At 34.4% G+C, this 21,792-nt stretch overlaps 1 protein-coding gene across 1 annotated transcript in view; it reads right to left on the bottom strand.

The window, feature by feature from the left end:
* Positions 1-1,295: 1,295 nt before the first annotated feature.
* DNAI4 (dynein axonemal intermediate chain 4) overlaps positions 1,296-21,792 on the bottom strand; it is a 94,293-nt gene continuing 73,796 nt past the window's right edge. Inside the window, 2 exon segments of the mRNA XM_065890122.1 lie at positions 1,296-1,418; positions 5,167-5,366. Of these exon segments, the coding sequence (XP_065746194.1) occupies positions 1,296-1,418; positions 5,167-5,366 (323 nt within the window).

Here is a 21,792-nt window from a genome sequence, read left to right on the forward strand (position 1 = left end):
TTGGCCATTTCCTTTATTTTGATGAATCCTCAGACCTCAGTAGTTTTAAGAAATACAGCACGTGGTTTCTACAGTAATTATCATTTTGGGTAATCCTGCAGCAGGATTTGTATGATCATCACAAGTCACCGTCTTAAAGATACAAATAATGGACACCAAATAAATTATCCTGCATATATTCCTATCCTCCAGTATCTGTTTCAGATGCTTGTATTATCTAATCATTCTAAACAAGGATAGAGGAAGCTCCAAAACTCTCTAAGTTACTCTTTTCTACAACTCTGTCAAGATTTTTATTGTTTTGTTTTGTTTTAATGTCTAATCCAACTCCTTTCTGGTTTCTAACAACCTACATGGAAGAGAAGATAACCTGCTGATGATGAATCCTATGTCAACCCTTCCATACGTTTAAAATTGCTTCTTCCTTTCTTTTAGGCTATATACACCCAGCTTCCTAACAGATGGGGGATTATTTATAAAAACTCTAATCATTTTAATATGCTCTTCTGATCCTTTTCTAAGTTTTCCACTTTACATTTCAGTTGTGACTTAAAACGAAAGCTGTAAAGTAACAGGTTGACTAGGGCTGTTTAACAAAAAGCATAACTGATTCTTGTTCATTCTCTTTGAAAAATTCATGGCAGTAAGAGAGTTATATTAATCTATTTTCTATCTATCGAGGAGAGCAGAAATATATTTTATAAAGTGATAAGGAGTTATTTATATATTGAGAAACAACCCAGTAGTAAATGAAACTTAATTTTTAAAGAATTTTTCTTTGCAAATATATTCTTCTTTATAACAGGCAGTGATAAACAATAATGGTTCAGCCCTAGATCATCATATCTAACAGCACATAGTAGATTTTCAATAAATATTTATTAAATGAATTTACCTTATCCAATAAAGTGTAAGAACAAATTTTTGTTGTTGTTGTGTTTTGTTTTTGTTTTTTGGGGGGTTTTTTTGCAGTACGAGGGCCTCTCACTGTTGTGGCCTCTCCTGCTGCGGAGCACAGGCTCTGGACGCACAGGGTCAGCGGCCATGGCTCACGGGCCCAGCCACTCCGCGGCACGTGGGATCCTCCCGGACCGGGGCACGAACCCGTGTCCCCTGCATCGGCAGGCGGACTCTCAACCACTGCGCCATCAGGGAAGCCCAAGAACAAATTTTAATTGTTTTATTGTTATAGATTTAAACCAAAGAAAGTAAAGTGTTGCTTGGTAAAACTTTCTTGAGTTAGTTTAATGATCACATAAAACTAATTACTTTATGAGATTTATGTGAACATTTAATTAAATAAAAATAGGTCTTATTCCTGTTTTAGTTACCATGGGATTCTTTATTGACCAGCAGCAAGCCAATCCTCTTTTTTGCTCCTTAAATCCAAAGTGCCCATAGCCAACAGCCAAAAGGTCCTTAAAAACAGAAAAATTAAAAATAAGAGAAGACAGCATAAAAATATCAGCAAATGTATAAAGATGCATATTAATGAACTGTGTTAAAATAGTGATGACATTTCAATTGAGGTTAAAAAATACCAATATGCCAACTATTTTCACTCTACATTTCCATCTTCATAAGCAAAATAATAGTAAAAATAACCATATTTTTAGGCTGAAGAATAAACATACAAAAAAAACAATTGCTGAAAAGCTATTTTACATACTGAGATAATCTTCAAAAATTGTATTATTGCATTATAGTGTCTTATGGGTTTTTAATAATGACCTAATAATTTCAAATGTAAAATAAAAGACATTTATTTTTAAAGGGAGGTGCCATGGACTGAATTGTGTCTCCTCCCTTAAAAGTGATATGCTGAAGTTCTAACGCCTAATAACATGTGATTATATTTGGAAATAGGGCACTTAGGAGGTTATTAAGGTTAAATGAAGTCATAAGGGTGGGGTCCTAACCTGATAGGATTGGGTTCCTTACAAAAAGACAAAGAGACACAAGAGCTCTTTCTCTCCACCATGCAAGGATACAGCCAAGCCAGGAAGAAAGCCTTCCCCAGCAACCAAATTCATCTGGCACCTTTATCCTGGGCTTCCCAGCCTCCAGAACCGTAAGAAATAAATTTCTGTTGTATAAGCCATCCAGTCTATGGTATTTTCTTATGGCAGCTCGAGCTGATTAATATAGCAGGTCATTTCCAGAAGTGCTTATACAGATGACCCTTGAACAACACAGGTTTGAACTGTGCAGGTCCACTTATACATGGATTCTTTTAAATAAATACATTGAAAATTTTTTAGAGATTTGAGATAATTTGAAAATTTTACAAACTGCATAACCTAGAAATATCAAAAAAATTAAGATTTATCATGAATGCATAAAATATGTGTAGATAGTAGTCTATCCTCATATAGGCATAAGTGATATTCAATATAAAATTAATAATATGTGAGTTTTCTTACTGTTTTATAGCTTTGCTTTCGAAGAACTACATTACCATAAAGTATGCCTCTCTCTCATAATTGGAGAAACTGCATATCAGCCTATCATCACAGGTAAGTAGGTTTTTTTTTTAATGTAACAGTGTTTCCAATATTGTATTATGAATATGACTGTAATACTGTATGTCATAAAAACTTTATAATAATTCACTCATTAGTTTATAGGCTAGGCTATACTGAAGCAATCATATCAATTACACTAGGCTACCATTAAGCAATCATATTGCTGCTTCTTCATTATCAATGCATAAATCATTATACCTGTAAACAAATATGAATTTATTTTTCACATGATATTTTCATTTTTGATGTCTGCTGTTAGTAATACATGTAACATCAACAGTGTTTTGTATCATATAAGATAGTATTGATGCAGGTACTGACAGAGTATTCATCTGTTAAACAGATGACATAAGCTTAACGGTATTGATAAATACAGTACTATAAATGTATTTTCTCTGATGATTTCCTTAATAACATTTTCTTTTCTCTAGCTTACTTTATTGTAAGAATACAGTATATAATACATATCACACACAAGATATGTGTTAATTGACTATGTTATTGGCAAGGCTTCCAGTCAGCTACTATAGGCATTAGTCGTTAAGTTTTGGGAGAGTCAAAAGTTATACTTGGATTTTCATTTGCATGGGGGGTTGGCATCCCAACCCCCTCGTTGTTCAAGGTCAACTGTATAAGGATGTATGGACAAAAGTTTAATGATCGACCAAACCCTGCCTCTTCTCTGTAATCAGAAATATTACAAACACAGTCCTGCCACCACCTTACCTTCAAGCCAACATCGTGTCTCCACAATTCCCTCTGCCTTAAAATACTCTTCACCACTACCCTTTTTATCTTAACATTGACAAACTCCTATTCATCTCTTCTAGACTCAGCACAGGCGTCACTTCCTCTAAGAAGCATTCACAAGCCTCTCTTATATGTTCCCACAGCATTATTTATTTTCTTTATTAAAGCACATAGGAAAGTATTATATGGTCAGTGTCTATGTGTGACTAAATTACTACTGTATCTCCAGCGCTTTAACAGAGTTCCTGGCACAGAGTTAATGTTCAATAAATATTTGTAGAATGAATTAATAAATATGATAGATGGCACCTGTCATATATTTTTTAGCTTCATTCAAAATTAATCTTATTCTCAATAGCAATAATAATGTTTAAATGCTAGTATATCCAGTTTCTTAAAATGATTCATCTGTACTTATTACATGGTTATTATTGATTTATTAAATTTCACTTATCTACAAGATGTTCCCAAATAGTTTTATAAAGACAAATCCATACTAATAGTATTCTATTTTATTCAAAAATAATATATATAATTTAAGAATGCTGTAATTTAGGTTTCAACAAAAATGATTTTTTTAGGTTTTTTAGCATTAATTTTTTTATTGAGGTATAATTGACATACATTATATTAGTTTCATGTGTACAACATAATGATTCAATATTTGTATATATTGTGAAATGATCATCACAAAAAGTCTAGTTAATATGCATCACTATACATAGCTACAGAATTTTTTTCTTGTGATGAGAACTTTTAAGATCTACTGTCTTAGCAACTTTCAAATATGCAATGCAGTATTATTAACTATAGTCACCATGCTGCACATTACAGCATGACTTATTTATTTTATAACTGGAAGTTTGTACCTTTTGACTCCATTCACCCATTTAATAGCCATAACAACTATCACGTTTGCGCACAGTACCTTATAAGGTGTAGCAATAAAATAATAAGGCTAATTCTTAAAACATGGATAATACAAGACAATTTAAACAAATTAGTTTTGACCATTTTAAAAATACACCAAATATTTATTCCAAAGATACTGCCATTACACAAAAGATTTTTGAAATTACTAGTGGAGAATCATGTCTTCAGAATGAGTTTATAAACCACAGGAAAAAATAAGTCTCATTACTCTATAATCATCTCTTCTTGACAAGCAAACATACCATTCTCCCACTTGATGATTCATCTAATTCTCCTCAGGATGATTCTTAGCAGTGCAGTAGCTAAAAGCAAGAACTCTGGAGCCAGATGTCTGGGTTTGAATTCTGTTTCACTTACTGGTTACATAACTTTGGGCAAGTTATTTATCCTTTCTGTGCTTCAGTTTCCTCATCAACATAATGAGGAAAATAGTAGAGTTGTGATAATACAAGTAAAACATTTACAATAGTGCCTGGTACATAGTAGGTGCTGTTTAAGTATTTGCTGCTATTAGTAGTTATAGTATTTTAAGGAATCTCAAAATCATTTTGCACATGTTCAGGGTCACTGGATTAAGTATATACTTCCAAATATGATTACTTTAAAGAGAACACAAATTTGAGCACATGAATTTGGTACCATGTTAAACTAAATAAATATATACTATCTTCTTGTTCACTTAATATCTCATGTGGATTCAGAGAATGCCATGTCCCAAGTACATCTCCTAAAATAAAAATGGTGACATTTTCATATTAAAGGAGAAAACCATCATTTTGTAACTGTTTGCGTTTTCCCCTTTTAAAAACATAAACTTGTTTTTAGAGGAATTTTAAAACTAGGGGTTATGTCCATTTAAAGCCCTTGCCTAATAGCTGAGAAAAAAAAGTTTTCATTAATACTTGACAAGTGCCCTTAAATGCTAGAGACAGAATTACTAAAATGTTTGATAACTTACTGGATTTTTTTTATTCCAGGCAAGGCTGCTCACATTAAGGCCTTTGGTTAAGTCGCAGGAAAAGGACCAAAGTCGTTCCAAATTGGCTGGTATTGTTGATTGTTCTGAACCTATTTCTATTTCTTCTTCCTCTTCCTTCTTAACCTCTTCTTCTACCTCTTCAAGTTTTTCACCTACTAAAAAGTCTTCAGGTTCTGGTTCTAAAATTAAGTCAAATCAAAAAGAAGATCATTGTGCTTTATACCTACAGGAATCTACCAAAGTCTCCAAAGGGCATCTCTATCTACCACTGACACTTCAGCCATCATTGGATCTGCTGGGTCATATGGGTACCCTGAATAGCTGCCTGAGCCTGTTGCAGAATATTCTGTCATTCTAGGCCCCACTCAAAGCTATTGGTTTTTCAGACCACTTAGTAAATGGACCAGAGGACACATCCAAATGAGGAATATGTTGCCTCTAAAATGCAAAGAGGTCCACTAGGCATTGTGTCTCTTTTTTTTTTATTTTTGGTTGAAGGGGAACCAGATGCAACAATGTATCCTTCACCTTAGAAGGTATATATCTTGACATATTCCATGCCACTGGACCCTTTGAAATTTCACTGAGGTGGAAGGCCCCTGAAATTTTGTCAGATTTATTTCTCACCCTCTGACATGCAAATGTCTTACCAGTTAAGTCTACTTCCTGTTCACTAGGTCCAATCAGCACAATATCAACAATGTAATGGACCAGTGTGATGTTCTGCTGAAGGGAAAGCTCCCTGCAGACTAAATTATGACATGAAGCAGAACCGTGAAGGTGTACTGCTAACCTGACCAGCTGAAAGCAAATAGCTTCTGGTGGTTTTACCAACAGGTATTGAGGGAAAAAAAACACATTTGTCTTATCAATAGCTACACACCAGGTACCATGAGATACGTTAATTTGCTCAGGCAGTGAAACCCTATCTGAAACAACAGCTGCAATTGGAGTCACCACGTGGTTAAGTTTACAATAATCCACTGTTTTTCTCTAGGATCCGTGTGTTTTCTATGTAAGCTAAACAGATGAGTTGAATGGTGAGAGTCAACAATTCCTGCATATTTCAGGTCCTTGGTGGTAGCATTAATCTCTGAAATCCCTCCAGAAAGGTGGTATTGCTATGATGTACTATTTTCATAGGTATAGGCAGCTCTAGTGGCTTCCACTTCGCCTTTTCCTCCCATATTAGCCCTCACTCCACAGGTCAAGAATCACATGTGGGGATTCTGCCAGTTTCTGAATATTTCTATTTCAAGTATACATTCTGGAACAGGGGAAATAACCACAGGATGATTCAGTGGACCCACTGTGAGATGAACCTGATCTAAAATTCTGTAGATCACCTGACTTTTACAAGTCCTTACTCTGACTTGTAGACTCCAGTGATGTTTTGGGTCTCCCAGAGCTAGTGTGAACTCAGAGCCACTGTTCAGTAATCCCTGAAATTTCTGATTATTTCCTTATCCGCAATGCACAGTCACCCTTGTAAAAGGCTATAGATCCCTATGGGGAAAGCTGGGATAAATATTAACAGTATACATTCTTGGCAGTGTAGCGTGATACATTCTCAAAGGGACCCAGTCTCCCCTTCATTCAAGAAGTTCTGGTTCTATAAACTGGCTCAAGAATAGGAATAGGTTAAGGGGCTGTGACTTTGTTTTTTAGTGTTTCAAGTTAGAAACACTTGACCTAGAACTCTACTGCTTACACAGATTAAGAATTTACAAGAAGTGTGTCTGTTATGGGCTGAATCATTTCTCCCCAAAATTCATATATTGAAGTCCTAAGAATGTAGTACCTCAGAATGTAATAGTATTTTGAGACAAGGGCTTTAAAGAGGTGATTAAGGTAAAATTAGGCTATTAGTGTGGGTCCCAATCCAATATGATTGGTATCCTTATAAGAAGAGGAAATTTAGACACATCAAGAGAGACAAGGGATGCACACACACAGAGAAAAGACCGTGTAAAGAGGCAGCAAGAGGGTGGCCATCTGCAAGCCAAGGAGAGAGGCCTCAGAGGAAACCAATGTTGCTGGCACCTGGATCTTGGACTTCCTGCCCCCAGAACTGTAAGGAAGTAAATTTCTATTGTTTAAGCCACTCAGTTTGTGGTATTTTGTTATGGCAGTCCTAGCAAACTAATACACCACCTACCAATTTCTCTTCTAAGGACATCATAATCAACTAGCCAGTGCCCTGGGTCTCTGCAAGTCAGACTATTCTCATTACTGCCTTGTCCCCATTATGGTAACCACGCCTACATTTCCTCTGGCAATTAAATGCTGCCCTTTAGCCCCCTCACCTTCAGGATCCAATTACCCTTATTGTATTTAAGGCCCCAGTTCAGAGGCAGCAGCTCTCACTATAAATTCTGACCTACAGAAGAGTGACCACAGAGCTCTTCAAGGATGTTGGGGCTCTCCCTCACAAGTTTATTTCTCACAATTGTGATGAAAGGTATGTTATCTGGACCCTCTTGGAGTGACCAGGCAGGTCATCATGATAAGTCCGCTCTAACGTTAGAAAGTCCCTATGCCTTTGGATACCTTTCTTTAGAGTATACCAAGACAGTTCTGATACTTCAGCTCCACTTAGTAAAGGCCACATTTTGGTCCATTATCAGCCAACCAAATAAAAAATTCTTAAAGCCATCTCTAATCCTTAAACTACAACACTGTACCCAGAATCTCCGCTCAGCGGAACCATATTAACTTTGACCTGATCTGACTTTATATTCCTTCCATCATTATCCTATAATACCCATTTCCACCTATATTCCTCAGATCTCTGCCTGCATAAATTAGCAAACTCAGCAATTGATTCTCCAAGAATTATAACAAACCAAAATATGTATGTACCTAACAACTTCAAAATACATGAAACAAATAAACAATCAAAACCAATAGCTCTGAAAGGAGACATAAATACACAATTATAATTGGAGATTTCAACACTCCTCTCTCAATAACTGGTAGAACAAGTAGGCAGAAAATCAGATGGCCTGAACATCACTATCAACCAACTTGACCTAACCAACATTTATAGAACATTCTATTCAAAAACACCAGAATATATATTCTTCTCAAGTACCATAGCACATTCTTTAAGATGGACCATATTATGGACCATAAAACGACTTTAGACCACAATGGAATTAAATTAGAAATAAGAGAAAGATAGCTAGAAAATTCCAAAATATTTGTAAATTAACACATTTATAACAACACATGGGTCAACGAAGTCTCAAGAGAAATTTTAAAATACATTTTAATGAACTGAAAATACAACATATCAAATCTTATGAGTTTCAGCTAAAGCACTGCTTAGAAAGCGTATATGAGAAAAGAAAGAAAGTTAAATTTGTATCTCACATGTGATCCACCCATTCCACTCCTAGGTACTGACCCAAGAAAAATGAATGCAAATGCCCGTACAAAGACTTGTATACCAATATTTTTACCAACTTTATTTGTAATGGCCCCAGACTAGAAACAAATATAAATCAACAGGTGAAAGGATAAACATAGTATAGGATATTCATACAATGGAATACTAGTCAGTAATAAAAAAGAGTGAACAATTGATACATGCAACCACATGAGTGAATCTGAAATAATAATTTTGATTTTAATAATTTTGCTGAGGAAAAGAAGCTAGATAAAAAAGAGTACATAATGTACATTTATATAAAATTCTAGAAAATGCAAACTACTAATCTATATAAGGATATAAAGCAAATCAGTGGCTTCTTAAGGATAGGAGAGGGGCAAAGAGGAATAAGAAGGAAGGATTATAAAAAACATGAAAAAAACATTTGAGATATACATATATATCATTATATATAATTGTATATATTGATTGATTGTGGTGATATATCAAAGCTTTTGAATTGTATGCCTTAAGCATCGGCAGTTTATTGTCACTTGTACTTCAGTAAAGCTGTTAAAAAATAACAGTGGTATATCACTCTTTAAATGAATCCCAGATAATATAAATACCACAGCATTTTTTAATTGTGAAAAAAATTACAATCATTGACATGCATAGGTTTTAGCTGTACAGTTTGATGAGTTTTGATAAATATACACACTGATGTAACCAACAATCCAATCAAGATGCAGAATATATCCATCAACCGAAAAAGTTTCCTCATACTACTTTCCAGTCAAACCTAATCTACCATAGGCAGGCACTGGTTTAATTTCTAAAACCTTGGAGTAGTTTTGTTGGTTATAGCATATCATGAAAATGGGCCCATTGGTATGCATTCTTTTGTGTCTGAATTCTTTCACTTAACAATGTTTTTGAAATCCATCAAGGTTATTATGTATATAAGTAGTGCACTCAGTTTTACTGCTGAGTAGTGCTCCAGCATTTGTTTAAGCATTGACCTACTGATGGATACCTGGGCTTTTTCCAGTTTGGGGTTATTATGAATAAAGCTATAATGAGCATTCTTATATAAGTCTTTTTTGTGGACATATTTTTTTCTCTTGGGTAAATATCCAGGAAAAGGATTATTGGGTCATTGGATGGATCTGTGTTTAACATTTTAAGGAACTTCCTAGCAGACGTCTGGGTTGTACAATTTTATATTCACACAGCAATATATGAAAAACCCAAGCTGCTCCATGTTTTTGCTAACACTTGGTTTTGTCAGTCTTTTTAATTTCAGCCATTCCGGCTAGTGTATTGATTTTAACTTGCATTTCCTTGATGACTATGTTTAGTACATTTTCAGGTGTCTATTTGTTGGGTGAAGTTCCTGTTCAAACCTTTTGTCTAATTTTTTAAACATCTTTATTAGAGTATAATTGCTTTACAATCTTTTGTCTGTTTTTTCATTAGTCTGTTTATCTTCTTTTTATTGGGCTGTAAATAAATGTCCATTACATATTCAAAACTTAAGTCTTTAGTCAGATGTATGTATTGTAAACATATTTTTCTAGTCTGTTGCCTTGCATTTTTTTCCTATCAGTGTTATTCAAAGAGCAGGTGTTTTAACTCTTGCAAAAGTCTTATTTTTTTCCTTTATGCCTTGGGATTTTTGTGTATTAAGTATCTTTTCTTACGCTAAGATCACAAATAATTTTTCTTATATCTTCTTCTAGAACTTTATAGTTTTAATTTTTACATTTAAATCTATGGCCCATTCTGAGTTAATTTATACATATGAGGTGACAGTTGATCTTCATTTTTCTGCCCCTATGGATATCCAATTGTTTCAGCACCATTTTTAAAAGATCAGCCTTCCTCTATTGAATCACCTTGGCATGTTTGTTAAAAATCAGTTGACCATATAGGTCTGTGTTTATTTCTGTACTCACTACTCTGTTTCAATCATCTATATGTCTATCCTTAGACAAATACCACACCGCCTTGATTACTGTAGCTTTATAGTCACTTGTAATCTGGTGGGGTAAATCCTTCAACTTTATTCTTCTGTTTCAAAGTTGATTTAGTTATTCTAGGTCCTTTGCTTTGCCATATAAAATATAGAATTATATTGTCAATTAATTATCTTTAAAGAAATTTAAAATGGTAAGAAATGTCTCTTACTTTTACTCACATTTTCAAATTCTAGCATTTTCCATTTCTTTGTTTAGATTCTGGTTTCTATTATTATTTTCCATCAGTCTGAAGAACTTCCTTTAATATTTTTTACAGTGCTGGTCTGCTAGCAATGAATTCTCTCAGTTTTTGTTTGTCTGAACATGTTTTTATTTCACCTTGATTTTTGAAGGATATTTTCTCTACATATAGAATTTTTTAGCACAGTAAAAGTGTCATTGCACTGGCTTCTGGCTTCTGTTAAGAAATAAGGGCATTATTAGCTTTCTTCCCTAAATGTAACATGTTTTTTCTGGCAACTTTTAAACATTCTTTTTTTTGATATATTACTTATGTGCCTCAGTGTGGTTTTCATTGTGTTTATCTTGCTTGGGTTTCATTGAGCTTCTTATAATTGTTGGTTTAAAGATTTTTTTCAAGTATGGAAAATTTCTAGCTACTCTTTCTTCAAATATTTTTCTGCTTTCCCTCCTCTTTATTCTAGTACTACAATTCCAATTACATGCATATTAAATCACATGATCTTGTGACACAGGTCACTGAGGCTCTTTTTTTTTTTTTTTTTTTGGCCTTGTTTATCTCTGTACTCCAGTTTGGAATGTTCCTCTTGCTTGTCTTTGAGTTCACTGATCTTCTTCAGTTTTTAGTATTCTGTTAAACCCAAACAGTAAATTTTTCATTTCATGTATTATGTATTTCAGCTCTAGAAGTTCTGTTTGGTCCTATATGTAGCTTTCATTACTTTCCTCATTGTATTCTTATTTTCTTTAAATCCTTAAGCATATTTTTATAGCTTTTTCTTTAATAAACTTTATTTTTTTAGAGTAGTTTTAGGTTCACAGCAAAAATGAACTCAAAGTGCAGAGTTCCCAAATACTCACACACAGATATATGCACAGCCTCTTCCAGATCAACATCCTGCACCACTAGTACATTTGTTACAATCAGTGAACCCATACTGACAAATCATTATCCCCCAAAGTCCATAGTTTACATTAGGATTCACTCTTGGTGTTGTACATTCTATGGGTTTGGATGAGTGTACAATGACATGTACCCACAATTATGTATCATGCAGAATAGTTTCATCACTCTAAAAATCTTATGTGCTCTGCTTATTCATTTCTCCCAACCCTCTAATCCCTGGAAACGCCTGATTTTTTTACTGTCTCCATACTTTTTCCCTTTCCAGAATGTCATACAGTTGTAATCAGAGCATGTAGCCTTTTCAGATTGGCTTCTTTCACTTAGTAACATGCATTTAGGTTTTCTCCATGTCTGTTCATGGCTCGATAAGTAATTTCTTTTTAGTGCTGAATAATATTCTATTGTCTGGATATACTGCAATTTATTCATCCATTCACCTACTGAAGAACATTTGTTTGCCTTCAAGTTTGGGCTATTATGAATAAAGCTGCTATAAACATCTGCATGCAGATTTCTGTGTGGATATAATTATTCAACTCCTTTGGGTAAATACCAAGGAGTGCAGTTATGGACCATATGGTTACAGCATGTTTAGTTTTGTAAGAAACTGCCAAACTATATTCCAAAGTGGATGAACTATTGTGCATTCCCACCAACACTGAATGAGAATACTTGTTGCTCCACATCTTTGCTAGCATTTGGTAGTATCAATGTTTTGGATTTTAGCTATTCAATAGTTTTGTGGTGGTATCTCATTGAGGTTTTAATTGGAAGTTCCTTAATATATAATGTTGAGTATCTTCTTACATGCTTATTTGCCCTCTGTATATCTCTTTGGTGAGGTATCTGTTAGGTCTTTTGCCCATTTTTAAAAATTATGTTTCCTTATTGTTGAGTTTTAAGAGATATTTTTATATATTGGATGAGTCCTTTACCAGATATGTCTTTTGTATTTTCTCCAGTCTGTGACTTGACTTCTCATTCTATTGACAATGTCTTTCATAGGGCATAAGTTTTTTTGTGTTTTTTTAAATTAGTTTTTATTGAAGTATAGTTGCTGTACAATATTATATAAGTTAAGTATGTACAATATAGTGATTCATAATTTTTAAAGATTATACTCCATTTACAGTAATTATAAAAATTGGCTATATTCCATGTGTTGTACAATATATTCTTGTAGCTTATCCTATACCTAATAGCTTGTATCTCTTAATCCCCTACACGGCCCCTCCTACGTTCCCTCTCCTCACTGGTAGCCACTAGTTTGTTCTCTATAAGTTTGCTTCTTCTTTTGTTATATTCACTAGTTTTTTGTATTTTTAGATGCCACATATAAGTGATACACAGTACATGTCTTTCTCTGTCTGACTTATTTCACTTAGCATAATGCCCTCCAAATCCATCCATTTTGCTGCAAATGGCAAATTTTCATTTTTATTTTTGGCTGAGTAGTATTCCATTGTATATATATTTTTTCTTTATCCGTTTATCTGTTGATGGACACTTAGGTTGGTTCCATATCTTGGCAATTGTAAATAATGCTGCTAATGTACATTTCAGAATTAGTGTTTTTGGTTTTTTTGGCTATATATCCAGGAGTGAAATTTCTGGGTCATACAGTATCAATATGGTATAACTTTTTTTTTAATATGGTATAACTTTTTAATTGTAATGAAGTCTGGATTATCAATTATTTCTTTCAATAGATCATGCTTTTGATGTTAAATCTAAAAAGTCATCATCATACCCAATATCCTCTAGATTTTCTCCTGTGTTATCTTCTATGAGTTTTATAGTTCTGCATCTTACATTGAGGTTTGTGATCCATTTTGAGTTAATTTTTCTGAAAAGTGTAAGGTCTGTATCTACATTCTTTATTTTTCCCATAAATATTCAGTTGTTCCAGTACCATTTGTTGAAAAGACTATCTTTTCTTTCCATTGTATTGCCTTTCCTCTTTGGTCAAAGATTAGTTGGCTATACTTATATGTATCTAGTCTGGGCTTTCTGTTCTGTCTCATTGATCTGTGTGTCTATTCTTTCACCAACACCACACTGTCTTAACCACTGTACCTTTATGGTAATTCTTGAAGTCAGGTAATTCCAGTCCTCCAACTTTGTTCTTCTCCTTCAATATTGTGTTAGCTATTCTGGGTAAAATAGCTTTTTAAAACTCCTTGCCTCGAGTTAGTGTCTCCCTACAATTAGGGCACCTGCTGGCCACTGGTGGGGAACCCTGACACCCAAGGAGGTGGGAAGAACCCCCAAGTGAACCGGATCTTCGTTCACTAGCTGGGGGTTCGGCCAGCTCTGCAGAGGGAGCTCTGAGTCTAAACCACTGGACTAACAGAGAACCTCAGACCCCATGGAATATTCACTGGAGTGAGGTCTCACAGAGGTCCTCATCTCAGCACCAAGACCCAGTTCTACCCAACAGCCTACAAACTCCAGAGTTGGAAGCCTCAGGCCAAACAACCAGTAAGACAGGAACACAATCCTACTCATTAAAAAAAAAAATGAGATGGCAGAAAATTATGCCACAGATGAAGCAGCAAGGTAAAAACCTACAAGACCAAAAACTTGAAGAGGAAATAGGCACTCGACCTGAAAAAGAATTCAGAGTAATGACAGTAAAAATAATCCAGAATCTCGGGAAAAAAATGGAGGCACAGATCGAGAAAATACAAGAAATGTTTAACAAAGATCTAGAAGAACTAAAGAACAAACAAACAGAGATGAACAACACAGTAACTGAAATGAAAAATACACTAGAGGGAATCAATAACAGAATAACTGAGGCAGAAGAACGAATAAGTGAGCTGGAAGACAAAATCGTGGAAATAACTGCAGAGGAGCAGAATAATGAAAAGAGAATGAAAAGAATTGAAGACAATCTCAGAGACCACTGGGACAACACTAAACACACCAACATTCGAACTATATGGGTCCCAGAAGAAGAAGAGAAAAAGAAAGGGACTGAGAAAATATTTGAAGACATTATAGTGGAAAACTTCCCTAACATGGGAAAGGAAACAGTCACCCAAGTCCAGGAGTGCAGAGAGTCCCATACAGGATAAACCCTAGGAGAAACACACCAAGACACATATTAATCAAACTAACAAAAATTAAACACACAAAAAAATATTAAAAGCAGCAAGGGAAAAACAAAAAATAACATACAAAGGAATCCCAATAAGATTAGCAGCTGATTTTTCGGCAGAAACTCTGAAGGTCAGAAGGGAGTGGCAGGATATACTTAAAGTGATGAAAGAGAAAAACCTACAACCAAGATTACTCTATCCAGCAAGGATCTCATTCAGATATGACAGAGAAATTAAAAGATTTTCAGACAATTGAAAGCTAAGAGAATTCAGCACCACCAAAACAGTTTTACAACAAATGCTAAAGAAACTTCTCTAGGTGGGAAACACAAGAAAAAAAAAAGATGCACAAAAACAAACCCAAAACAATTAAGAAAACTGTAATAGGAACACACATATCAATAACAACCTTGAATGTAAATGGATTAAATGCCCAGCCAAAAGACACAGACTGGCTGAATGCATATAAAAACAAGACCCATCTATGTGCTGTCTACAAGAGACCCACTTCAGACCTATGGACACATACACACTGAAAGTGAAGGGATGGAAAAAGATATTCCATGCAAATGGAAATCAAAAGAAAGCTGGAGTAGCAATATTCGTATCAGATAAAATAGACTTTAAAATAATGAATGTTACAAGAGATAAGGAGGGACAGTACATAATGATCAAAGGATCAATCCAAGAAGAAGATATAACAATTATAAATGTTTATGCACCCAACACAGGAGCACTTCAATACGCAAGGCAAATGCTAACAACCATGAAAGGAGAAATCAACAGTAACACAATAATAGTAAGGGACTTTAACACCCCACTTACACCAATGGACAGATCATCCAAAATGAAAATAAATAAGGAAACACAGCTTTAAATGATACATTAAACAAGATGGACTTAATTGATATTTATAGGACATTCCATCCAAAAACAGCAGAATACACTTTCTTCTCAAGGGTTCATGGAACATTCTCCAGGATAGATCACACCTTGGGTCACAAATCAAGCCTTGGTAAATTTAAGAAAATTGAAATCATATCAAGCATCTTTTCTGACCACAACACTATGAGATTGGAAATAAATTACAGGAAAAAACCGTAAAAAACACAAATACATGGAGGCTAAAGAATACGTTACTAAATAACCAAGAGATTGCTGAAGACCTCAAAGATGAAATTAAAAAATACCTAGAAACACATGATAATGATATGCAATGACCCAAAACCTATGGGATGCAGCAAAAGCAGTTCTAAGAGGAAAGTTTATAGCAATACAATCCTACCTCAAGAAACAAGAAAAACTACAAATAAACAATCTAACCTTAAACCTAAAGCAACTAGAGAAAGAAGAACAAGCAAATCCTAAAGTTAGTAGAAGGAAAGAGATCATAAAGATCAGAGCAGAAATAAATGAATAGAAATGAAGAAAACAATAGCAAAGATCAATAAAACTAAAAGCTGGTTCTTTAAGAAGATAAACAAAATTAATAAACCCTTAGCCAGACTACTCAAGAAAAAAAGGGAGAGGACACAAATCAATAAAATTAGAAATTATAAAGTAGAAATCACAAGTGACACTGCAGGCATACAAAGGATTATAAGAGACTACGACAGACAACTATATGCCAATAAAATGGACAACCATGCAGAAATGAACAAATTCTTGGAAAGGTACAATTTTCCACTACTGAACCAGGAAGAATTAGAAAATATAAACAGATTGATCACACGAAATGAAATTGAAACCGTAATTAAAAATCTTTGACAAAAAAAAAGTCCAGGACCAGATGGCCTTACAGAAGAATTCTATCAAACACCAAGAGAAGAGCTAACAGCAATCCTTCTCAAACTCTTCCAAAAAAAAGCAGAGGGAGAAACACTCCCAAATTCATTCTACAAAGCCACCATCACCCTGATACCAAAACCAGAAAAATATATCACAAAATAAAGAAAATTATAGACCAATATCACTGATGAACGTAGATGCAAAAATCCTCAACAAAATACTAGCAAACAGAATCCAACAGCACATTAAAAGGATCATACACCATGATCAAGTGGGATTTATCCCAGGGATGCAAGGATTCTTCAGTATATGCAAATCAATCAATGTGATACACTACATTAATAAATTAAGGAATAAAAACCATATGATCATCTCAATAGATGCAGAAAAAGCTTTTGACAAAATTCAACACCCATTTAGGATAACAACTCTCCAGAAAATGGGCATAGAGGGGACCTACCTCACCATAATAAAGGCCATATATGACAAACCACAGCAAGCATCATACTCAATGGTGAAAAACTGAAAGCATTTCCACTAAGATAAGGAACAAGACAAGGATGCCCATTCCCGCCACTCTTATTCAACATAGTTTTGGAAGTCCTAGCCACACCAATCAGAGAAGAAAAAGAAATAAAAGGAATATAAATTGGAAAAGAAGATATAAAACTTTGTGTGCTGATGACATGATACCATACATAAAAAGTCCTAAAGATGCCACCAGAAAACTACTAGAACTAATCAATGAACTTGGTTAAGTAGCAGGATACAAAATTAATGCACAGAAATCTCTGGCATTCCTATACACCAACAACAAAAATCAGAAAGAGAAATTAAGCAAACACTCCCATTTACCACTGCAACAAAAAGAATAAAATACCTAGGAATAAACCTGCATAAGGAGGCAAAAGACTTGTACTCAGAAAACTATAAAACACTGATGAAAGAAATCAAAGATGACATAAACAGATGGAGGAACGTACCATGTTCTTGGATTGGAAGAATCAACATTGTGAAAATGACTATACTACCCAAAGCAATCTACAGATTCAATGCAATCCCTATTTAACTTCCAATGGCATTCTTCACAGAATTAGAACAAAAAATTTTACAATTCATATGAAAACACAAAAGACCCCAAATAGCCAAAGCGATCTTGAGAAAGAAAAGCAGAGCTGGAGGGATCAGGCACCCTGACTTCAAACTATACCACAAAGCTACAGTAATCAAGACAGTATGGTACTGGCACAAAAACAGAAATATATATCAATGGTACAGGATAGAATGCCCAGAGATAAACCAACGCACATATGGTCATCTAATTTACGACAATGGAGGCAAGAACATACAATGGAGAAAAGACAGCCTCTTCAATAAGTGGTGCTTGGAAAACTGGACAGCTACATGTAAAGGAATGAAATTAGAACACTACCTTATACCATACACAAAAATAAACTCCAAATGGATTAAAGACCTAAATGTAAGACCAGACACTATAAAACTCTTAGAGGAAAACATAGGAAAAACACTCTGACATAAATCACAGCAAGATCTTTTTTGACCTACCTTCTAGAGTAATGGAAATAAAAACAAATGGGACTTAATTAAACTTAAAATCTTTTGCACAGCAAAGGAAACCATAAACTAGACAAAAAGACAACCCTCAGAATGGGAGAAAATATTTGCAAATTAAACAACAGACAAAGGATTAATCTCCAAAATATACAAACAGCTCATGGAGCTCAATATCAAAAGAACAAACAACCCAGTTAAAAAATGGACAGCAGACCTAAATATACATTTCACCAAGGAAGACATACAGATGGCCAAAAGGCACATGAAAAGATGCTCAACATCACTAGTTATTAGAGAAATGCAAATCAAAAGTACAATGAGGGGACTTCCCTGCTGCTGCAGTGGTTGGGACTCTGCCTGCCAATGCAGGGGATACGGGTTCAAGCCCTGTTCTGGGAAGATCCCACATGCCACAGAGCAACTAAGTCCATGCACCACAGCTACTGAGCCTGCACTGCAGAACCCACGAGCCACAACTGCTGGGCCTGCATGCCACAACTGCTGAGGACCGCGTGCCTAGAGCCCGTGCTCTGCAACAAGAGAGGCCACCGCAATGAGAAGCCCATGCACTGCAACGAAGAGTAGCCCCCACTTGCCATGACCAAAGAGAGCCCGTGCACAACAACAAAGACCCAACGCAGCCAAAAATAAATAAATAAAAATTTGAAAAACCAACCAGAAAAAGCACTACAATGATGTATCACCTCATGCCAGTCAGAATGGCCATTGTCAAAAAATCTAGAAACAATAAATGCTGGAAAGGGTGTGGTGAAAAGGGAACCCTCCTGCACTGTTGGTGGCAATGTAAATTGATAAAACCACTATGGAAAACAGTATGGAGGTTCCTTTAAAAACTAAAAATAGAACTACCATATGACCCAGCAATCCCACTACTGTGCATATACCCTGAGAAAACCATAATTCAAAAAGACATGTACCACAATGTTTATTGCAACACTATTTACAATAGCCAGGACATGGAACCAACCTAAATGTCCATTGACAGATAAATGGATAAGGAAGATGTAACACATATATACAATGGAATATTATTCAGCCATAAAAAGAAAGGAAATTGAGTTATTTGTATTGAGGTGGATGGACCTAGAATCTGTCATACAGAGTGAAGTAAGCCAGAAAGAGAAAAACAAATACCATGTGCTAATACATATATATGGCATCTAAAAGAAAAAATGGTACTGATGAACCTAGCTGCAGGGCAGGAATAAAGACGTAGACATAGAGAATGGACTTGAGGACACGGGGTAGGAGGGGGAAGCTGGGGTGATGTGAGAGTAGCATCAACATATATACACTACCGAATGTAAAATAGTTAGCTAGTGGGAAGCAGCAGCATAGCACAGGGAGAACAGCTCAGTGCTTTGTGATGACCTAGAGGGGTGGCATAGGGAGGCTCAAGAGGGATGGGATGTGAGGACAGGTGTATACATATTTCTGATTCACTTTGTTGTATAACAGAAACTAACACAATATTGTGAAGCAATTATACTCCAATAAAGATCTATTAAAAAAAAAAGTCCTTGTCTGCTTTTGCACCATCTCAGTCATCTTTTCATCTGTTTCTATTAACTGATTTTTCTCAGTTATGGCTCACATTTTCCTGCTTCTTTACGTGACTAGTAATTATTTTTATTGGAGGCTGTACATCATAAAATTTACAGCATGAATGACCGGATTGTGTTTTCTTCCAAACAATACAGTTTGAAGTTTGTTTTATCAAGCAGTGAACTTATGTTCAGATTATCTTGCTTTTTAAATTAGCTTTTTCTAAAGTGTGTGAAGGTAGGGGTCTAGACTAGATAGAACAATTTAAGTATGAATGTATCTGATAATAAAGCTCTCAAATATATACAGTAAAATTAATAAGCCTAGAGAAAATAGAGACAAATCCATAATCATAATTAAAGATTCTAACAATACTCTCTCATTAGTTGATAGAACAAGTCAGCAAAAACTCAATAAAAATGAAAGATTTGTAAAACACTATCAATCAATTGGACATAATTAACATCTAAAGAATACTGCACTAAATAATAGAATACCCCATCTTCTTGAATGTGGAATATTCATCATATGCTGGACCATAAAACAATTCTTAATAAATTTCAAAGGGTAGAAATCATATAGAATATGTTCTCTGACCACCATGCCGATGTTAAATTAGAATTCAGTAAGAAAAGATGAATAAAAAATTACTAAAAACTTGGAAACTAAACAGTATACTTTTAACTAACCTAAACATCAAAGAAAATCCCACATGGAAAATTAAAAATTATTTGGAACTGAATAATAATAAAAACACAAGATATCAATATTTGTAAGAGGCAGGAAAATTTATAGTATTAAATGCCTATCTTAGACACGAAAAAAGATGTAAAATCAATGATCCAAACTTCCATCTTAAGAAGCTACAAAAAGAAGAGTAGATTAAATTCAACGAAGAAAAACATAAAAGTAAAAATGAAAATAACTGGTTTTTTTTTAAAAAGACCAAAACATTGAGAAAATCATTGAAACAAGAAGATATTTTTGAAAGGATTACTATAATTGAAAAAGCCCCAACCAGACTAATAAAAAAGAGAGAAAAGTCAAAAATGACCAATATCAAGAATGAAATAGGAGATACCACTATAAATCCTACAGATATCAAAACAATTTAAAGAGAGGATATTATAAACAACTTTATGCATATAATTTCAACAACATAGACAAAACGGGTAAATTCCTCACAGATTACCAAAACTGATACAGGTAGGAATAGAATAACCCTATATTTGTCAAAGAAATTAAATTTGCAATTTGAAAACTTTCTGTAAAGAAAACTCCATCCCAGATGGTTTCACTGGTAAATTTTATGAAACATTTAAAGAAGAAATAATACACAAAAATTTTTGAAAACAGAGAATGAGGGAAGACTTTCAAAACTCATATTATAAGTCTATCATAACACTTAAGAACTTCAAAGGAACAGAAAATTACAGAAAAATATGTTGCATGAGACTAGTCACGAAAATTCTCAATAGAGTATTAGAAAATTGAATTCAACAGTATATAAAAAGGATAATATATCATAACCAAGTGAAGTTTAACCAGAGGAATTCAGTTTGTTTTAACATTTTAAAATCAAGCACTGTAACTGGCCACATTGACAGATTAAAGGAAAAAATTACGTAATTGTTTTAATAATTTAGAAAATGTTTTGAACAAAATTCAACACCCATTTATGTTTAAAAATGTCTAGCAAACTGGAATGAGAAGGAAATTTCCTCAAACCAGTAAAAGGCATCTATAAAAAACTATACTTAACATCTCATTTAACAATGAAATACTGAATTCCTTTATCCTAAGTTCAGAAACAAGACAAAGACATTTGCAACCTTGGGGCAGGCAAAGATTTCTTAGAGAAGACATGGAAAGTATTTACTACAAAAGGAAAAACTGATAGATAAGACTTCATCAAAATTAAAAACGTCTGCTCAACAACAGACAAATATATAAGTTATAGGCTTAAATAAAATAGTTGTATCTTTCAAAGAGCTTGTACCCAGAATATATTTTTTAAAAAAAAGCTCCTACTACTTGATTTTTTTTTAAAAAGACAACTCAATTTAAAAA

The sequence above is a fragment of the Phocoena phocoena genome, chromosome 1 (assembly GCF_963924675.1).
Source record: "Phocoena phocoena chromosome 1, mPhoPho1.1, whole genome shotgun sequence".
NCBI classification, from domain to species: domain Eukaryota; kingdom Metazoa; phylum Chordata; class Mammalia; order Artiodactyla; family Phocoenidae; genus Phocoena; species Phocoena phocoena.